Source organism: Calonectris borealis, chromosome 18 (assembly GCF_964195595.1).
Source record: "Calonectris borealis chromosome 18, bCalBor7.hap1.2, whole genome shotgun sequence".
Classification (NCBI taxonomy): Eukaryota; Metazoa; Chordata; class Aves; order Procellariiformes; family Procellariidae; genus Calonectris; species Calonectris borealis.
In genome coordinates this window covers 11,284,991-11,298,017 of record NC_134329.1, presented here as the reverse complement: position 1 = coordinate 11,298,017, position 13,027 = coordinate 11,284,991, and the positions used below count along the sequence as shown (strand labels likewise).

General features: G+C 47.0%; 1 protein-coding gene across 6 annotated transcripts in view; it reads left to right on the top strand.

Annotated features, from left to right (window-relative positions):
• The first annotated feature begins 2,928 nt into the window (after positions 1–2,928).
• DGCR2 (DiGeorge syndrome critical region gene 2) overlaps positions 2,929–13,027 on the top strand; it is a 49,926-nt gene continuing 39,827 nt past the window's right edge. Inside the window, exon 1 of one of the 6 annotated variants that reach the window (XM_075167936.1) lies at positions 2,929–3,266. In XM_075167936.1, coding sequence (XP_075024037.1) covers positions 3,188–3,266 — 79 coding nt within the window. In that variant the 5' untranslated portion in view covers positions 2,929–3,187. Of the gene's footprint in view, positions 3,267–4,960; positions 4,982–13,027 lie in introns of those variants that run through there. The other 5 variants (XM_075167938.1, XM_075167937.1, XM_075167942.1 and 2 more) reach the window with 5 other exon arrangements.

The following is a 13,027-nucleotide window of genomic DNA, read 5'->3' as shown; positions in this document are numbered from 1 at the left end:
AACGCTTGTTCCCAGTAGGAAACTGGGAATGCCTGGGACGTACCAGCTCCCACATGTCCTGGACAGAGGTGTTCGACGTGTTTTTGCTAGCACGCTCCGTCCTTGCTCCTCCTGCCCGGGGCATCGGGCTGCCCCCGGCTCCCCCTGACGCAGCCCCTGGTGCCTCGGCCTCCTGCCTGGGGGCTTGGGACCAGTGCGGCTGCATGGGGCGGCCCTGCCTTTGGCTCAGTCAGGGCCTTGACAATCCCATTAGAGCACTCGGCACGGCACAGCCTGGGGAAATGGGTGCCTCTTACCCTTCACCTTTGTGCTCCTGTGTGGCTGGGCCATTTATTGCCTGGTTACTCAGAGGTGCTGTGCAGGTTGCGGTGCTCACCTGGCACACGTGCGTGCTCCAGACCCACCTCTGTTCAGAGGGGCACCCTGGGCTGCGGCGTGGGGAAATGAGGTGTTTTCTTGGGTCAAAAGCCAGGGAGAAGCAGCCTGTGCCCTGTCTGTGAGGGGAGCGCTGCTCTCGTGCTGGAGGCATCGCAGGGCATTTACTTTTACGTGAGTGATGGGGTGCCATGGGCTTGGGGTGGATAAGGAATGTCCTGGATCAATCTGGGGTCAACATGTGCAGCGGGGCTGCAGGAAGCTGGGTTGAGAACAGCCTCTCCCCACAGCATCCCTTGGGAGGAACAAAGCTGGGGAGTTTGACGCTCGTGCCTTTGTGCTGGAGGATGTCACGCTTCAGGTCCCCACGGACACTCGGATCATGACAGTATTTGGCAGCACATGAGAGCTAGCAAAATGGATTTTGGCCTAAATCTTCAGGCAACCTCCTGCTGCTTGTGACGCACTCCAGCAGGTCCCCAAGCACGCATGTCCCCCGCCACGCAGCCCTCCTGGGGCCCCGCAGGACTCACAGCTCTGGGTGATGGAGCCGCAGCTCACGCTTGCTGCTATCCCAGCTCTGGGTTCTTTGTGGGCACCAGTTTCCACTGCCACATTAAACTTTACATTTAGCTTTGGAAATAGCATCTCCCTGATGCTGACCTGAGCCTGGCAACAGCTCCAGCGGGGCCAGAGTGCCCAAGAAAACCGGCAGAAGCCCCGTTCCCCTGCCTGCAGCTCGGCAGCCAGCGCCCGGCCCGGGCAGTGGCTGGGGGGAAGCAGAAGCAATGTGAGAGCAGAGGTACATGTACATCCACTGGGAATACCCCCAAGGGAGGTTTGCCGCTGGGTATAGCGACTAACTGGTATTAACAGGGAAACGGGGAGTATATGATTGGGTGAAAATAGTCCTTACTGGAATTTCCATGTTTTATTTGAAAACTTCACATTGTAGCATAAAAGTGGAAAAACACTTTGTTTTAAGATACTTCCAGATACTTTAGTTTAACAAAATTAAAAAAATATAAAAACTTCCCAGGCAGCTTCCCAGCTTTTTGCTTTGACTCTGAGTAGGATTTTACTGAAAAGCGGGAATTCCCTGCAGTGGAAGGTGCCGATTCCCTGCGACACCAACAGCCACCGTGGGGTGGCCGCCATGCCCTCGTGCTGCCCGAACATTGCTCCTTCGCTTCCCATCATCGGAGGAAATCTCGGCAGTGGATGTTGAAGGTAAAACAGCCTTTTGATCCCAAAGGCCACCTGGGCTGACCCCCAGCACCAGGAAAGTTGTGGCACCGGGGATGGTGCCACCTCCCCAGGCTGGGCTCCCTGGCGGGGACAGCCACCACCCTGCCCAGCCTGCCGTGCAGCAACACCCAGGGTCAAATTCCTAAAGGCACCTGTCATTTGCAGGGCCATTAACAATGATCTGAGCCACACAATTAGGTTTTTTTACATGTTTTCTCTCTGGCTGGGCCTGGGAACCGGAATGCAGTGTTTCCAGGAGGTATGGAAACACTGGCCGGCCCTGGCACTGCTGCAGTGCTGGGAGCCACGGCACCAGGGCCCTGGCTGTGGGGACGTCCCAGCACCACGTGCTGCTTGTTGGTGTCACCCCTGTGGACATGTGAAAACAGGGACCGTCTCACCCCACGGTGGGGAGGCGGAAGCAGATTAATGAAGCAGGCAAATGATGGTCAACCTTGGAGCCTGCCGGGGTGGGGAAACCCTAGAGCTTTGTTCCTGTGCTGTGGGGACAGGCAGGGTGACGGGGCTGGGAAGTCCCCGCAGCGGCAGGGAAAGGCTGTCACAGCGGGGATGGAGGGGACTGGGAATGGCTGTCCTGCAGGACAGAGGAGGCTGGTTGAGGCTGTTATGGAGGGGATGGGGAAAGGCCGACTGGTGGTGACTGAGGTGAGTGGGAAAGGTCACCCCAGCTGGGGACAGGGAAAGGCTGTCCCGAGGCGACAGAGGGGACCAGGGGATGCCCTCCTCGTGGGGATGGAGGGAACTGGGCAAGGACATCCTGGGGGGATGGAGGGACTGGTGTTGCCATCCTGGTGAGGACAGAGGGGACTGGTAAAGGCCATCCCAGTGGGATGGTGGTGGCTGGTAATGGCCATCCCGGGAGACAGAGGGGACCGGTGGGAGCTGTCCTGGTGGGGACAGAGGGGACCGGTGGAGGCCATTCTGGGGGGATGGAGGTAGCTGGCGATGGCCGCCCCGGGGGGACGGAAGGGACTGGGCAAGGCCATCCCCGTGCGGACAGAGGGACCAGTGGAGGCCGTCCCGGGAGGCGGAGGCCGCCGGTGAGCGGTACGTCCCAGCCGCAGCCGCCGCCGCCGCCACCTCCGCCCGTGCCCGGTGCCGGCGCCCCCCGACCCCCCGCGTCGCTCGGGCCGGTCCCTCCCCGTAGGTGGGCGGGGCACGTGCGGATACGGGCGTTCGGCCCCGCCCCCGCCCCGCCGATTGGCCGGGCGGCGCGCGGGGGGGAGGGAGGCGTGGCGGCGCGGGGGGGAAGGCGGCGGGGAGGTGCGGCCGCCATCTTGTGCGTCGCCGGAGCCAGGCGAGCGGCCCGCAGCGTGGCGCCGCCCGACCCCCGCGCTGCTCCCGCCGCAGCCGGCGCCGCAGCCAGGGCCGCTGGCTCCCGCCCGGGGGCGGCGGCGGACGGGGGAGGGGAAGAGCTCGGTGCGGACGGGGGCCCCCCGTGGGCCCGGCGGCGGCCCCTCCTCCCGCCGCTCCTCCCGCCGCTCCTCGCGTCCCTCCCCGCGGGTTTGTGGCGCTGCGCCGGGGGAGGATGAACGGAGGATAAATGGTGCCCAAGGCGGACAGCGGCACCTTCCTCCTCCTCTTCCTCCTGGTGCTGAGCATCACCGAGCCGCTGCGGCCAGGTAGGGGCGGCGGGGCCGGGCAGGGGGCGGTAGGGTCGGGGGTGCCGGTCCTCCCTGCCCTCCCTCCTCAGCCTGCGGGCGGGTCCCGGGCCCAGAGCCGTGCGGGCGCGGGGGGCGCCGGGGCTCCCCCGGGGCGGGAGAGCGAGCGGCGGGCCCGGGCGAGAGCAGCCCGCGGGCGCGGGAGGCCGGCCGGGTTAGCCTCCGGTGAGCGGCGTCCCCGGGAGGTCAGCGCGGGCGGGTGCGGAGGGCCGCCGGTGCCGTTCCGCTCCCGCCGGGGACGGGGCGCCGGGAGGAGTCCAGCTCTGGGGTCGCCGTGGCCCAAAGCCAGTCCCGGGCTCGGGGCTTGGTGAGCGCTCTGCCGGCGGCGTCTCTGCCGCTTCGGTGCACTTTTTAAAAAAGATGTGACCTGGCAGAGCCGTGGGGTGAAACGTCGGTCCCTCGCGCTGGCTGGCTGAGTCTTGAGAGGGCTGTGAGTTAGGGTGAAAAAACTCATTTGAACTTTGAAAGCTTAGGTAGAAAACTACATAATCCTACAGTTAATTAGCAGTGGAAATGTGGCGGCATGACTAAGTTTTCAGGTGCTTCTTCCTTACCCACTTACATGTTGCGGGCCTTGGGTGCCAACAAAACAAGACAGAAACCTCACTTTCAAAGTGCCATATGAAAGATGCAAAAAAAGAAACAAAAATCCTGTTGCATCTCAGTTCATATGTCATCTTCCTAGTTCTGTTTTTGCTTCTTTTAGAGAAATAATTTAGTGATGAAGTTTGTGTGGTAGCTGCTAGGCACGGTGCTTTAAAATGTTAAGATGATTAACTTTCAAGAAATGGTTAGTGTTTGCTGGTTGAAAACTCTTGCTTTTCTAGCTACATCGCTCAGTTGGAGTTTCTTTTCAGGTGTTGAACTCACTTGGAGCTTGACAGAGCCCTCACGTATCTTGGGCTGCTCTTGCCAAAGAGCATCAATAGCCAAAGCGTGAGGCTGCCTGGAGGTGGCTTTGCAGGTTTGGAAACCGTCCTCCCATTACACAGTGCGACTGCTGCTGGGTGATACTCGCTCTTTTGTAAATAGGAGAGTAAGAACAACGGTGTTGTTATTGTAACTTTGAAATCCCCTTGTTCTTTCTCTTCAAAATAATGTTCATGACCCAGACTAATAAAGTGCAACAGTATTGGTGAACTGCGTTTAAGCAAGTTCCCAGTGTGGCTGAAACACAATTGGGTCAGTGTAGGCAGTCTTATTGAAATAACTAACTTAGATGTTGAAACTGCTCTGTGTGTGTGCCTTGTTTTGTTTTAGCTTGTTTTTTTGGCAGTGCAGTGTATATATAGGGCTTATGATACGCTCTTAAGTAGCAAAAAAAAAAAACACCCCATGGAGTTGCTAACCTAGTATTATTACAGCTAGAGGCTTTTATGTGGGAGCAGATACTATGTAAAACTGATTTCAAGCAACTTCCTTTATAGTTGGCACTAGGTGCTACAGACACCTGAACTGCTGGTTGAAAAGGTTCAGCAGAGATTCATAGCTGTCTGTGTGCTTTTTACAGGTGGGTAGATTTGACCCTGAACGCTGTTCATGTTGAGCATTGTGACCTCCTAGAAATTAGAAAATGGCATTTTCTGTATTGTGTCAGAACATTTGTCGCTCCAGTTTGATATCAAATCTCTGTCAGCAGCTGATGCTTGATGGATGAAGACAAGTTTTTCACTGCGGTTTGTTTCTTTAAGGCAAATTACTTTTTTTCACTGGTGCTCTAATGTATCTACTTTAGAGATTTGTGGTGCTGTAGCCACACTGGCAGGAGCATCCTTCTTGTGAACAAACCCTGACTCCCATCTGCTCAGGTTATACACCACTGGCTTTGAAACCTATAGCATTAGGATTCCTCTATGGCAACTCCATATGCATTCCTCAAATTTTGCTCGAACCATATGTTATCTTGAATCTTAATGTGAAGTAATCCCACTGGATGTACTGTTGCAGCTGGAATTCCTTGCTGTATGAGGAATTTCTGAATTCCATTTGGAATACGCTCATCCATCCTGTTTACTTGGAGGCTCTGGATGAGTGTGGTGGTTGAGCTGTCCATGGTGATGCCTCTCCTTCTTCCTCAGAAGAGAGCCCATCACTTCAGGGTGGCTTCATATCTTTTTGACAATGTCATTTGCTTTTCAGCTTGCTTCATTTAATATCTTGAATCTACTGTCTCAAATAGATTACCCATTTAGTAGATTAAATAGTATATGGGTTGATCCAGAAACAAAAGGTGTAAATAGGGAAAATCTATTTTTCTAGGCTCATGCAAGTACAGAACATGTACAGAACCAAATTTATTATTTTAATCAATAGTGAAGAAGTCTCCCTTGTCTTTTTTGGGGAGCTGCATGGATTTCTTCAGAAAGAGAGGAGTATTTGGACTTAGAATTTATATTCCTAGTGGTGTTTGTTTTTCTTTTTTCTTCTTTAAACCTGTGTATTGTAGCAACTGTCTTACTGGTTTAGAAAGGATGTCTGCAGCTTGCTTAGCTTAAATCTGTACTTGGAGCTATCAAATGAGTGCTGCAGAGTGATGGGAGGTTTTATGTACTCTGAGATGAATGTGTAGTCCCTTCACAATTCAGTCCTAGCGAATCAGGCACCTCTTTGTACTTCCATGTTAATTTGACACTAGCTTTGTATCCATGTTCTTGCTGTGCTCTTCAGATAAATAAAACCTTCTTTTAATCCTCCTCAACTGTAGTATCTTTTCAGGCAGTCTGAAAGGCAGTGATTTTACGTGGACCTATTTTTTCTGCATTTAGGGTGAGATGGGTTTTGGTAAATTAGGAGAGAAATTAATTAAAATTTCCTTTTTTCCCTGATTTTTCCATCTGATTACACGAGTCTGTTTTACACTACTGCCATCACTAACAGCATCAGGTACATTCAACATACCATGGCATCAGCCTTAGCTGCGGAGACTTGGGTTCTTGAAGGTATTGTGGGCAGTTACATTTTTCTGAGCCAGTGGACTTTTAATGGTAATTTTGTGCCTTTGAGAATCTCCACTTGGATTTTTTTGTCCCAGTGTTTTCCTCTCTCCTTTCTAACTGTTTTGACCATAAGCTGCTTGTTTTGACTAGTTGCCTGCTTTATAATGCATTGTTGAAAGAGTTTTTTTCTTTAAAGTAGGGCATTTCTCCTTGAGTTGTGTTACTCGTGTTTGCAAGCTGCTAATGTGAATTGAAGCTGAATGTATTAGACTTTTCCAACTATATGGGTGTACAGTGAAGGACTAACTTAATATTTCCTTTAAACACTTACTGAATTGATTATATCTGGTGTTCAGACACTTGTTTTTGGGGATATTTACCACAGTAGGGTTTGGCTTAATATCTTTAAATCTCTAAATATCTTTTCCGGGACAACTGAAAACATCTGCTTCAGGTTATCTGACTAGCTGGCTGAGAGCAGTCGTCTTTATGTGAAGAAATGTTTCAGTGGTGTGTTAACTGAGTCACAATAGACTGTACTGGTGCTAGTTTGGATTTAGACCAAGTTTCTGAACATTAGTACATTTCTGTCGGTTGTCCAAAGAGCATAAGAGATGTAAATTGTTATGAATTAATTTTGCAGCACAGTTTAAGAACATGTAAGACGTTCCTGTTAACATCCCATTGCACAATCGAAAAGCAAAGGTTTTGGTGTCTTTGTGTAATATTGGGAACTTAAACAGTCTGGAACGATCAGGGTGACGTTTCAGAAGGATTAATTAAGATCATCATCGCTAAAGACAATAACATGTTTTCATATTTCTCTAACAAGATACTGCTGCTTGCTAATGGAAAACACTTAAACATGGTCAGGCTTTATATTGGATTTTGTAATAGTGGTTTAGTACAGAGCCTTGTGAATGTAGGTCATTGGGCTTTCTTATTAGAGCATTTGCCAGGCAGCTAAAAGCCAATTGAGTTCTCATTCTTGCAGCTTTTTTTCTCCACTTCAAAGCTAGCTAGAGGAAGTAATTTTATTACCCAGGTTCTGTTTTTAAAAATTTTGCAACTTACCTAATCAGCAATGCTTAGAAAGACTTGCCAGCGCAAGTGGTCTAATTAAAAAGTCCCACAACTTTAGCTTAAAGTTTGAACTTTTCATATGCTTTGGTGCTTGCTTGTATGCAGCTGGCGGTTACGCTCTTACTGGTGGGGTGTTGGTATCTTGACACAATACAGTTGACAAGTGTGTTTAAATTGCCAGCTCTTTCTTGCCACTTAGTTAAAAGTTATAGGCCTTAAATGCAAGGCAGAGCTCTGTGGAGTAGAAGTCTAAACAAACCCACAATCAACACCGTTTCAAGGTGATTTACTTGTGTGATATGACTGAATGTGTCTGGGTTTGGCTAGTTGAATTGTATTGGTTAGTTCAATTGGAGATCCAAATACATCAGTCATAAAATGTGACCTGGGACCAGTGTTCCTCTGCTCTAAAGGGAGTTCGCTGGTAGGCAAATAGAAGCCCTTATTTTGCTTTTTATTTCACTGTCTCTACCTTAGCGAGAGCTGTGGTGAGCAGTATTTATTCGGTTCCATGTTGTTGTTAACTACAGTCCCTGTCTTTGTATTTAGCTGAATTCCCAAGTGAGGGCTTCTAGGTGTGAGGGGCAGAAGGGTTTTTATCACACCTCCTCAGTTAGTTTTGCTGAAAGTAGGACTGGCCTGTCTTCCAGTCTTATGGAAGGCCTCATCCCGGTATTTCTTACTCTCCTGGTTTCAGGGACTTTTTTTCTTCCTGCTGTTACATATTAGTGTGCTCTTTTCCTGTTGTTCCTTTGCTCTGCTGTTTGGTGTTGTTACGTGCTGCAAGGAGGCTGATGGATTTGAAAAGGCTTTCTTGCGGCTGCTATCAGTGTAGCAGTGAGACAAGGCAGAAGGTATCAGACCTTATTAGCAGGTCTGATACTTTAAGACTGGTAATTCCTGAAGTTAATTATAAGGCAAAATTTTTGAGGTGCAAGTGGGTTTGCTACTAACCGTGGCTACAAAGTAAAGGAGAAGAAAGGAATCAGTAGGCAGAGGGCTGTTTGCATGCATTGCTCTGGTTCTGAGAAGTAATATAACAGAAGGGGAACTTGGGGGTTTGCAAACATGTGACTTCTATGTTGCCAAGGTAGGTTTGGGAGTAGAGGAAGGTTAGGCCAGAACAACAGAAGTGATGGAGGAGAGAGCACTGCTGCAGCCTCTCTCTGTAGTGGGAGGAGGCAGCTGTGGAAATGCTGCTTCTTTGTCACTAGTTGGGGGGAAAGGCACAGCTAGCTTGAAGAGAGAAGAATTTTATATACTAAGTATGAAAAATGTAAAATTCCCCAGTCAGTGTCAGGAAACCAGCCAAGACTTCAATGAATTATTCTGTCCCCTGGAATTAGCTTTGTTAGGGCTGGTTTTGATGTTGAACTGTCATGCAAGAGTAGTAACCACCTCTGTGGTCCATCTTTGAGTTATGCGTGGGTCTCTGGGTTTTTATGTGGTGATTTCTTGCAACTTTTATAAGGTCTCGTTTCATCCCATGGGAAGCATATAACTTCTTTCACGATTAACAGAATTTCCTGTTGTGCTGCGCAGAGCCTGCGTACCTGGAATTGAACTTCTGGTACCAGAAGCGTGGCCAGAGCAGAACCTGGAAATAGCTCGGTGGCATCGCCGCTTCTGCCCTTCAGGGGTTAACGTGGGTGCTCGAGCTTGTTTTGTATTTTAAAATGAAATAAATGTGTGAGGGGTTCTTGCACTGATAGCCTGAACAAGGAAGTTCTTGGGATAGAAAAGAAACAGGTCATGCCTAATGGCAGGCTTGATGAGAGGCTCTGCTGATCTTTGCCTGTGTGATCTCAGGGGCTAACCTGTGATGGGAAAAGGCTTGCTAATCTTTTGTTCTGTGTAGACTGATAGAAAGTTATGGCTAGAAGGGGTACTAAGAGATTGGGTCGTCTGTCTTCCTGTCCCAAAACAAAATTAGTAAACGCAGGCAATTCCTGAAGGATATTTGTCTGGCACATTTTTAATGATTTCCTGTGATAGAGACCCCGAACATCAGATTCTTTTGGTAAGTCTAGTTGCCAGTCTGTTGCTTGTTCTGCAGTTGCAGTTTATTATTCCTGTCTAAATACAGTATCGTGCACGTGTCCCTGTTATGCTACAGTTTTAAGAACAGATTGACAGTTTCCCAAGATCGTTCAGGTGCCAGAACCCACCAGTTTTTCAGCAGTGATGAGTGTGGTGGGTGCCTGGCAGTGCCCGTTCCTTCCTGGTTTTCCACTCTCTGGAAAGGTTTATGTACCATTCCAGATCCTTGCATGGCAGGCTCACACCTTTCCATTTTACTTCCAGGGGTGGTTTTGTAGAGAACCTATTGAGTCGAGGAGAAATCACGGGTTGTTTCGTGAAGTCATTGATTAATTGTAGCAGAACTCTAGCAACTGAGTTGCTTAAAAACGTGAGTTTGGGATTAACCTTTAATACGTATTCCCCAAACTGTGAAATCCTCTGGCATCTTGTGGCTTCCTGTGAAACTTTAAATTTTGTCTTTGTACTAAAGGGTCAGCCTGCTAATTCTGGGTTTGATGAACGGCGTTTTAATGGTATTTGCTATGTGGAACTCCTAAGGGAGTTATTATTAGTGTTTGATGCCTACCTTTTAGATTATTTAGAAATACAATTTTAAGTTTAATGGAAATTGATAGTTGCCTCATTAGCTATAGCTAAACAAAGTAACATTCAACTTCCTAGTTAATTAAAATTGGTTGATCTAACCATTATATTTAGCTTCTGTTCTGTTTATTGATTAGTGCTTGACAATTGTCAGCCAGCTTGGTGGGTGGAAATGTAGAATTAGCTTTTGGTGGCTGCTCTTGGGACATTCCTTGCTCTTTTGCCCTTTAACTTACTGATTTTTTCTTGGTCATATTTTCATTTGTGTAACTTTTTTTCCTGTGTTGTCTTCTCTTCCATATACCTCCTCTGCTGTGCTTCCTCATACCTTTCCCACTATGAGACCAGTTACTTGGGGTACCCAGTGAAATTATTTGGGAACCAAAGCTAGTAGAAAAATGGGATTAAGTGCCATTTCTCATAGAACAATGCTGGGTGTTCTGGGCTGGCTGCAACTGTGTTTTCTTGGGGGAGCTTCAGATGTCACTTTGAAATGCTGAAGCCTCCATCGGTTTGACACTTAAATCTGCATTGCAGAGTGGGCAATACCACAGCAGCTGAGGTTTGAAGTGGGTGAGCGCAGCCCTTAGATCTGTGTGGAGGAAGGTCAGCTCCAGCCTGGACTGTGGCCCTCCCAGCCCAGCTCTGCCCTCAGATCTCTGTGGGAAGACAGATAGGGTGATACAAGGGTAGGTGTCAAGCATCGCCTCTGCGTGAGTGAGAAGAATTTTACATAAAACTGAGTTAGTGTTGTCCTTCAGTATCTGGATGTTTCGTCTGTGCTAATATTTCTTTAGCAATTTAAATAAAAAGGTTTCTTCTGACTTAAAAGTAACATGTCGTCTTCTATACACTTTAAAAGAAAACAAATAATTCTGCTTCTAACACCTGCTTGGTTTGAGTTTGTGCCCAAGTAGCATTTTGACTTGTGTATGCTAAACTTCTAAAACATGTTACAACTTCTTTTAATCTAGGGATAGTCAAAACTGCATTTGTGTTTTCTCTCTGTTGAATTTGTGAAATTATTTGATACCCTTAAATTACTCTTTACTGGTTAAAATACAGTAACATAAATGTACTCTATTAATGAGATCTTGGAAAAATCTTTATGAAAAATCAGGGATCTTGCAGGAGTGAGATCCAAGTGCAAAGACTTAATCAGAAGTATTGTCCCCCCTCAATTCTGGTAGTAAGCAGATCGGGGAGAAATGGTCCAAGGATGCTATAGCATATGAGTGCTCATCTGTGTCTTTCTGAGCAATAATGGAGTTGAATGTAATTTTTCTATTGATGTGACACCTAAAAAATGGCAAAGATCAAGTTTCATGGTATAGTACCTGACACACGTGCATAATAGAAGCTGGTTGAAGAGCTGAAGAGCACTGGCAGTACTTCAGCTGTTGGAAGGTGTGGGGAATGAGAAAACGTTGGACTCTTATTTGCTGACTTCTGATAGAACTATTAAACTTAGGGGTTTGATATATGAAATTTCTGTTCAGGTATTTGTTTTACTGTGGAAAAAGAAAGCACAGTATCTCTTACAATGTGGACAAACGCAGCAGTGACTAACATTGGCTGCATTCCTGCCGTGTTCGGCTTCAGTTGAATGCTATGCAAAGCACGAGCCATTTGCTTCAGTACACAACAGCCACTGCACCAGCTACTGTGCAAAGGATAAAACGGGTTTTCCATATTCGAGGTCAGAATATTTCTGTATATTGAATTTTTGCTTTTAAGTGTTCTAAGTGCTTGCTCATCAAGTCTTGTACAAGATGTGAAGAAAAAAATGAAACAGGAGCAAAAGCATTTTTTAGTGTGACCTGCATTTGAATAGTGCTCATGTGCAGGTTTCCTGTCTCCCTGAATTGTTAGATGTTAGAATTGCTAGGCCACGTTTCTTGTTTAAGACCATGACCTTTCTTAGGGCCCTGTAGAGAGCTTCTTCCATGTTCATTTGGTTTTGAAATGAAGAAATCGCATTAGTTTTTGGAGAGTGGAGTGGTTAAAAATACTTGATTTCATAGGTAGGTCACCTGTTTGGCATTAAAGACTATTGCAGTTCCTCATGTTTTAATTCAGCAAGGTATTCTAAATACATACTTGGCCTTAAATTGTGTATTTTCATTAAATTTGTTTGGATTGCTCATGTGCTGAAAGTTTACAGATATACTTAAATACTATTGAATCCTGTACTAAAAAAAAAAAGAAAGATGAGATATTAACTTTTGTGTTTTCCTGCAAAGTAGGAACATGTGTTGTCTTGTTAAAAGTAAATGGGCTTGCTAACTAATACTGTTGAAATCTGGCAATTCCTACTTTCCATTTAATGGTGGCTACAAATTAGCCTTGATTGCTCTGACAATTCTTGAATTGCTGTTATCGTGTTTCATCTGAATACTCTTCTTGTTGAAACCTGATCTGAAGAAAATACTAGTATAGCTCATGTAAAACTTTGGATTTAAATTTTTCTTTCCTCTGTGGAAAACTCTGATCTCTATAGAGTATTTGTTGGGTTTTAGCTCTTTTTTTTTTTTTTAAACACCTACAGTTTATTTGGTCAAAGGGAATACAGCTTCTTTCCCTAGTGATCCTTCTTAAGTGAAAACCGTTTTGCATAGGAACAAATATTGGACAAAACTGACTTGATAGGATGTGTACTTTTCTAATCCTGAGAGTACAGTTGGGAGGAAGAGAAGAGGAACTATCTCACATGCTTAGATTTTTTAGGGTAATTTTGGGTAGGCAGCTAGCAGGTAATAGCTTAAGATACAGAAGTACTTTCTATGTTACTTTTATCGGTAGTTTCTCTAGATCGCTTTTTAGAGGCTTTCCAACAAGCAGCTTGTGCACAGACGTTCAGAAATTGAAAAAAAGAGATGTTCCTGGTATTCAAATACTTCTCATTACCAGACTGGTCCTTCGAGGGTTGCTGGCACCACTGTGTAGTTCTGAACATCCCAGAGGTGACTCTGAAATGCACTGGAGATCGTATTGGTGAAGGTCCAGTGCAGATGCCTCCTGGGAGGAAGGAGGTGCAGGTAATGCTGAAAACTTGTGAAGACAGAGCTGAGAACCAGA